At 47.4% G+C, this 7,878-nt stretch overlaps 1 protein-coding gene across 1 annotated transcript in view; it reads left to right on the top strand.

Annotated features, from left to right (window-relative positions):
* The window catches only part of CADPS (Ca++-dependent secretion activator), a gene marked incomplete at its 5' end in the record, with an annotated part of 168,303 nt that overhangs the window by 85,356 nt on the left and 75,069 nt on the right, over positions 1–7,878 (top strand). Inside the window, one exon of the mRNA XM_010178929.1 lies at positions 2,805–2,992. Within this exon, the coding sequence (XP_010177231.1) occupies positions 2,805–2,992 (188 nt within the window). The remainder of the gene's footprint in view (positions 1–2,804; positions 2,993–7,878) is intronic.

The raw sequence follows: 7,878 nt of genomic DNA, 5'->3' as shown, positions 1-7,878 counted from the left end.
TCTTTCAGCTTAGCATGGACCCCACACTTCATTCCTTTCTGCGTGGCCATGTGCGTTATTTGCCCTTCAACTCCTTCCAAGACGTCCCAACCTGCTGCCTGCATCCGGCTCGTGCAGCTGGGTCCGTGTTGGAGCTGTATTTCCCATGGTATGGCAGCATTCCTGGGCTTCACATAATGCAGCACGGCAAGTACCGAGGAAAAGTCGTCTTCCCAAGCGCCCTGCTTAGCTGAGATGATGTGGAGGAGTCCTATTAAGAGGTCCATGAAGCAGGCTACCAAAATTAAATTGTTCTGGTTTACCTATGGTAGATGAGAAAATACAGCTACTGGAAAGTGAAAGTTTTCCCTCAATACCCCTGTTTTTTTGCAAAAGCTGCCTTTACCATTAGAAAAATCACCAGTGATTCACCAACCCTGACCAAGCCTTGTTTTACCCAGCTTCAGAGCTCCTGTCACACTCCCCTGGGACACGTGTCCCCTTCTCGATGAGTGTTGAACACGGTCAGCTGAGCTCCCTGTGCTCCACAGCCTTCCTCCAATGTCCCCTCCAGGTTTCCTCATGCCGTTGAAGGCCATCTGGGAGACCAAGCCGAGCTCCCCGAGCTGTGCTGGGGTGAGACACACGGTGTGTCACTGCTATCAGCTGCGATTGCCAGCCTGGCTGGTTGTCAGCTGGTTGCGCCAGGCAGATCTTCATCAAGAGCCAGGATCTGGGGAATTTGTCTAAATACCACCTTTCATCAAACCTTAGAATTTTTCTGGCGCTGTGGGGAGCAGCATTTACTGCTCCTTTGGAGCCCTGCTCAGCAGCAGGTTTTTTATTTCCTACCTCTGCTGTGCAAAAGGAGGCCACCTGGTCCTCCTGGGCTCTGGATCCTGCCCATGTTCTCATGAGGTATGAGGCTCACTGCTGAGCCTCTGAGCTTCTGCTCGGGCTTCACATCATGAAGCCGTGGCAATGATCCTGAGTGTGTGCCCCCATCCCTCCTGTCCACCTGAGGACCAGCACTTCTCAGTCGCTGGTGCAGGGGAGCAATGTTGGGTGGAATCACTGGGCCCAGCCTCCTGCTTCCTTCACCCCAAGCTCTGGCTTTGATACCTGGCTCCAGTGAAATTAGTGCCAGCCTTCCCATTGGTGTCAGTAGGGCCCAGATTTCACCCCATAGCAAGGACTGGCTCCTGTATTAGATGAATGTAATGATTGCAACTGCATTTCTGCCCCAGTAACCAAATTCACACATCTTTCTATCGCATTTCTATATTTTTACCATGCCTGATTGCCAAAGACTTGTGTGGAGAGAGGCAAGGTGAAGAGACAGTTCAAGGATGTAACAAACAGGCAACGTAAAGAAATCCAGAATCAGGCATAATACCTCCAACCAAAAAGCAAACAAAAATACTGTTAAAAGCGGTGAAGGCAAATACACCCCTCCCAAAAAATAGCCTTCCAGAGGGCCGTCCCATCTGCATTGTTCTGTGTCTTCATTTTGAAATGTGCACTTCTAGTGATCCCAGCACTGTAGCTACTCCCTATATCTATCATTTTCCCCTCATTATTTTAATTCTTTTCTCAATCTGTTTTGGAGTTGGCCCAATAAGGATGAGCAAATCCTTCTCTATGTCTTTGAGCTCTTAATTGATATTTCTTCAACTCTTTTCAAAGCAGCTATTTTGGCATCTAGAAAAGATTTGGTGTCATCTGAGTGGTAGAAAATATATTTTAATCTTTCACAGCAGTGTTGTTTCTAAGATGTAGCATTTGGGGTAACAGATGGGGTGGCAAAGAAGTTGCCTATAGGGGCAGTGCTCTGCCTCAACTACTCTCCCGCCCGCTGCAGGAACTTTTCAATTAAACGATGAAAGATTTTGCAGCTTGATGCATTCCAGAGCTGCGTCTTAGCAATTGTTTAGCACCCAAATTTCCATGTAAATATTGACGGTTTTGCAGCATTTTGAAAAGCAATCTACAAGAATATTCCTGTTCTCGCTAGCGCCTTCCCCCAAGGCAGAGGCGCACTCCGATTCGGCTGTCCCGGGACATTCACCAGAGCTGTCCCCCTGCAGGGAAGGGCATCCTCTTCGGCCACACGGACGTTACAGCACAAGCCATGTGTCACCAGGCCCTCAGGACTGGCAGAAATAGTCTGAGGTTTCTGGATGTGTAAAGAAACCCTGCTCACGAGCAGAGCTTCCCTTTGCTTTGATGCCGAGGAGGTGGACGATGGCAGAGCCCCTCGCCAGCGATGCACAATGAAGATGATGGGAAACGTCCCTTTCTGATGCTGTGGAGCAGCTGCCTTCCTCCGTCTGCAGGACCTTCCTACCTGCCAGCTGCAAGAGAAGTCATTTTTCAGTGTAATCCTCCATGCTCTCGCCCAGATCAGTCTTCTTGCTGCTGGCCGAATGTACAATCCCATCCCCGAAATGAGATTACTGTTTCACACTGATAACCAAACCTTTGTCATCTCTTAAAGATGTCTCTATTTCTTTCTTTCTTTTTTTTTCTTTTTTTTTTTTTGCTAGGCACTGACATGAACTGGCCTAACTTTCAGCATTTTAAATGACATTTCCCTTGAACGGTAGCACAATATGTTTTTGTTAACAGTTGCACTCAGTATACGCTGTGTTTGGGTGATGATATACAGACTGTATTGTTTAAGAGTGACCTCTCTCCTTTTTCCTTAACGTAGCCTTAGGTTTGTATTTCTTTTATTAGAACAGTTGACCACTGCACCTCCAAGTCTGATAGCCTTTGTGTTTAATAACTCATATTTAAAATCAAGTCTCTTTATTTCTAAACAGGGCTGGTTTAGTCCTGGCCAGGTCTTTGTGCTAGATGAGTATTGTGCACGTAATGGAGTGAGAGGCTGTCACAGACATCTCTGCTACCTCAGAGATTTGCTAGAGCGCGCAGAAAACGGAGCTATGATTGACCCCACCTTACTTCACTACAGCTTTGCGTTTTGTGCATCACATGTTCATGGCAACAGGTAAGGAATTCTTCTTGGCTAGCAGCTCCCTGCCAGCAAGGGATGACTTTGTCAAATATAGGTTTCTTTGGATAATGCACAACCGTCCCCAATTTGTTTTCACAGTGGATGTTTGGCAGCAGCGCTTCTAGTGGCATAGCCGGTTTGTTTGTTTGTTTCGTTGCTTGTTTAATGTAAGCAATAAAAATGCACGTAGAGGATCCAGAAATGAGGGCTTTTAACTTTCTTACCCAGGCACCTGCTCGATGCAGTCCTGGACAAGATAGAGTTGAAGTACATGGTTTGTCACGGGTTGAATAGATAGAGGGAAGCGATGCACTCTGCTGATTTAATTGCTGTGCTGACAAGTGGCAGCAGTGGAATTTTCAGCAGTATCAAAGTTCAGTGTTCAGAAGGGCTTTAAGCCCCCAGGCACCTGTGTTGCATTTAAAGTCTGCGTGACGTCAGTTCGGAAATTGCTTAGAGATAACTGAAAATTTTACCTTGCTGCTGCTGCAGAGCAATTTCAATTTCAGAAGTAAACCTGCTCCTTTCTCTCAAATGTGGCAAACCTTTGATGGGAGGAACTGGAGCTGTGCTTTTTTTCCTTTTCTGGTTATTTTGTTGACAGTTGTAGCTTCTATTGCAGGTTCTTTTTCTGCTTTTTTTTTCCTGTTAAGTTGCATTCTGTACCTTGAGATATCACTCTCTAGTCTGCATTTGCTGCTGAAGAAAGGAATGTTATAAAATAATTACATGTTTTCTTAAACCCCCTGGTAAATACCATCCTCAATTATGACACACATGGCCCAGGTTTCACGTTGCAAGGCTGCCGCTTGCTTTTGCAGTTACTTTCATACATCTTGTCATGGAAACCGAGTTTTTGCTTCCTTAGTTTCTTTTTTAGTTCTGACTTTCTTTTGCTCGTTCATTCCTTCTTTGCCAATTGTTACTTGATTTCAGTTGTTTCCTTTCAATTTAGGTTTCCTTTTGCTTTATTTTGGGTTTTTTCATGCTTTCTTCTTGTTTCTTTCACTTTTGCTGCCGGCCTTGCCCCCCGCGTTTCAATCACCCCCCAAAGCCAACACATGGCAGAATTACTTGGTGGGTCACAGCCAAGTGCAGACGGCGAGGGGGGCAAAGTGTCTCATGCCTCTGCCGCTGAAGCGGAGACAAAAAAGGATTCCAAAAAGGAGTCCAAAAAAAGGAAAGATTCCAAACCCCAGCCGAATCCAGAGCCGAAAAGGTAAGCAAAAGCGTGCAGTGCACAGGAGTGCGTTGGAGAGGGGCACCGGGCGCCTCAATCACTGAGCATATGGGGCCATTTGTGTCCTCTGCAGCACTGGCGTTCAGGTCCTATGCTCTCCTGGAAGTTGGTTGGTGTTTGGGCACCCAAGTCCTGTAGGTGTCAGGGACTTGAGTTTGTTAGGCGTGGGTTTAGGAGACTGGTGTGTAGGGGATGAGACTGGGCGGGGCAAACTGGCTGCCCTCCTCACCCCTCTTCCATAGGCAGGGCTCATCCTGGCAGGAGGCTGTGGTGGGGACAGGACCTGGTTAAAAGCCTTTTTGGCCCATAACAGAAAGGAGGTTGGATGCCGGTCATGGCCACCCTGTGTGCCTCTTCACAGGATCCAGCATAGCCAGAGCTGGAGCCTCCTCTTCCTCAGAGTTGGTGGCAGGGGGTACCTGACCAAGGTGACACCCCACCATTCCCTCCCCATGGGGCTGGAGAGCACTGGGCGTGGGAAAATGTCTGGTTTTAAACCCTGTGTGTTGTGTAAAGCCCGGTCCCATGCCTGTACGGCTGCCCAGGGCTGCATGTGTCTGCTGCACCATGCGGGGAGACTGCCAGGAGCTGCCAAAGGGGCAACGGTCACGGCCGGGCTGTTTGGGTGATGCATTTAAAATACTCCAAGAAAGGAAGGAGATGTTTTGCTATGACTTAGCTGTCTTTAGCTGATGGTTGACTTCACATCAAAAGGCTGAAGGTTCATGTTCCTTCTTGGTCGCTGCTGTCTCTCTGTTGCCTGGGGATTGCGGGAGCTGTGAGGCTGCAGCATTGCGCTTTCCAGCCGGGAGCAGGCTCTGTGTAGCGCCCAGGAGCCAGCAGAGTTTGTACAGAGACCGTGAGGTGCAGTTCCTGGCCTCTGCTATCGGGACATCACAAAAAGGGACTCCAGGGTGTGTGAGAGAAAGCATAGCTCCCTATCTTTGGTGTCTACTATCAAGAATCTGACTATCAGAGCGAAAGACTCACAATTTCTTTTCAGAAAGCTGTTGGGGCTGCATGCATCGCATTTGCGAGCTGGCTGGCAGAGAGCGACAGAAAGCTAACGTTTAGCCATGCAGTCCTTGCTGGCGGTTGTGGTGTGTGTAAAACCAGGTTCGCTTTAGCTATGTCCCTTCCTCCCACCTGCCATGACCACACATTGCTCATTGCCTCAGGGCTGGCTGTGCTCTCCCCAGGAAGCCCATAACTCACGGCAGATCTGAAAACTTTCTGTGTAAAATTGTCGAGGCAGTAGCACGTCTGCCCTGGGACCAACAGAGCATCTTGGAACAGCCATACATTGCGTTGTTATTGATATGGATAAGATTCAAGTTATGAGGCATTTTTCAGTTTAACAAAGGCATCTTTTTCTGTCAAATCTGAGTGTCGATTTTCTTTATATAAGGAAGTTCCTTCACTTTTAGACAGTAAAAAAAACCCCCCGAATGGGTGGTTTAGCTTTCCCCCGAATGAGGTTGGCTGTCAGTCAGAATATGCCACCCAGTAATGAAGGTCGAGCAGGGAGCTAATTCCATGTGGCTATCAATCTCCGGTATTAGCGGCAGACAGTGATGGAGCTGAGGTGGGCTGTCTGTTTGTATCGTGTTTGCGTAAGGTCAGGCAGCGAGACAACAGTCGCTCGCAGTCAGCGGGGAAGTGCGGGCAGGCTGCGGTGCGGATGCCGAGGACAGCCTGAAGGTCAAGGCTGACAGGATGACAGGCGTCAGCGCAGGGACGATGCCTCCTCGCCTGTCCGGCTCCCGCCTCAGTGGCACGGCCGCCGCAGCCGGGACAGGAGCAGGACAGCTGCGGGTGGAAATGCACCTCCAGCTTGGAGCTGACCCTGTGGCCGCAGCAGGTGAAATGGTCAAAATGGGGTTTGGGGGATGTTTTGGGGTCCTGTTGCTTTATCTGTCAGGGTTTGGTTCTCCTCTGTCCTCCCTTGGGCTCATGTAGAATGTTCAGACCCCTGAAAGGCTGCCATAGCCCCTACAAAAGAAGGCTGTAAATCACTGCTATTGCATGACAATCCCCTTAATTTTTCCATTAATTTCATCCTTCTCCAAGTAAAAATGGAGTTACATGTAAATTGCTTGTCATAAGTTCCACCTCCTGCAGATATCTGAATATGTAAAGTGCAGGCAATCGGGAAGGCAGGGACCAGCCAAAGATGGTTTCTGCTACCCAGGTACTTGCTTTTCACCAAGACTAAGGAGCTCGAGGCTTTTTCACCGTTGTGGTCACTAGTGAGTCGGTAACAGGGTTTTGTCCACCAGGTATCACTCCTGTAAAGTCCTGCCATTAGGAAAGATGATGTGATTTCTGATGTGTTTACCTACGTGACAGGTAGGAAAGGCACAGAGTTATTCAGGCATCCAGCAGCACACACTGTGTGTTTATTGGTGTCTGTCTGCATTTGGTACCACTACCATAGTGTCAAGGTTGCCACTTTCCTTTATCAGTAGTCTTCCAAAAAACTGGTGAAGGCAAGAAGCAGGAATTGAGAAGACATCATGATCTTCGGTAAAATTATGAATGGTCCAACCAGATCGCCCAAGTCTTTCTCTGCCTTCTGTTTCTATGTCTGTCACTGTCCTCACGTTGGAGGGCCATGACAGTTTGACACACAGAGATGTGATGTGTTCGAGGAGCCTCGTTGTTTCCCTGTCTGTGTGTGTGGAGCAGAAAGTGGAGCTCAGCTTTCCAGGCCCAAAGTTAGCGCCTAAACCTGGAAGGGTGATTCCTGCCCCTTTTGAAGGAGTGTCTGACTTTGGTTTCACAGGTGCCTTTTTTGGATTTAGTCAGGTAATAACTTTATTTTTAAACGTTAAATTTGGCACCAAAAAAGACTCTTTCTATGCTTGCTAATCCTGAACTTTACAAAGTAAGACTAAAATACTGAATGTGTGCATGCTAAGTATCAGCAGACATTGAGCTTATCAAAATCAGGATGCTGGACTGAATCCCCTCCAGTCTAATAACAACTGAACAGCATCATTCTCTGTGAGTTGTTCAATGACTGTTTATCCAAGGTCCAAGCAACTACAAGTCTCTCCATTAATTAGTTTGGCATATCAGTGACTTGCCTTTTCTTCTATAAGCTGCATTTTACAGCATCCAACCTACTTTTAATAAGTAGCTCTTTCATTAGGTACTATTGGCATTAGCTTTCCTTGTTTTTTACAACTGTAAGCCAGCAGAAATAATGTTACTGTCATAAACCATGAGGAAATGAAAAGTCTATATTACATATTTGTAATTTTTCCCATTGTATTCTAATTACATATCTGGCTGTTTCACATCAAGGCAAGATTTCCATATAGCTAGTTAAAAAAACCAAACCAGGACGTTTTTGGTCCCTCAAAAGAAGTAGTAAATATATGAACACCTTATCACAGTATCTTCATATGCTTCCCATAGTACTTTGTGCTTAGTTTCCGTGTCTCATTCAGATTAATCGCCCTGGCTGCAGTAAGGCAGGTTCAGATCTGTAATGCCGTAACCTTTCATTAGGTGCCATCTCCGTGTCCCAACCAGCCCCGTGATAAGCCCGTGGTGACACAGCGTGTGTCGCGGCCGTCTGTCGGATGGGATCCGGTGTCTGTACTGACGGGAGGTGGGTTGCCAGCCACCAGCC

This window comes from Mesitornis unicolor, unplaced genomic scaffold (genome assembly GCF_000695765.1).
Source record: "Mesitornis unicolor isolate BGI_N332 unplaced genomic scaffold, ASM69576v1 scaffold322, whole genome shotgun sequence".
Classification (NCBI taxonomy): domain Eukaryota; kingdom Metazoa; phylum Chordata; class Aves; order Mesitornithiformes; family Mesitornithidae; genus Mesitornis; species Mesitornis unicolor.
This window is presented reverse-complemented; position numbering and strand designations above follow the sequence as displayed.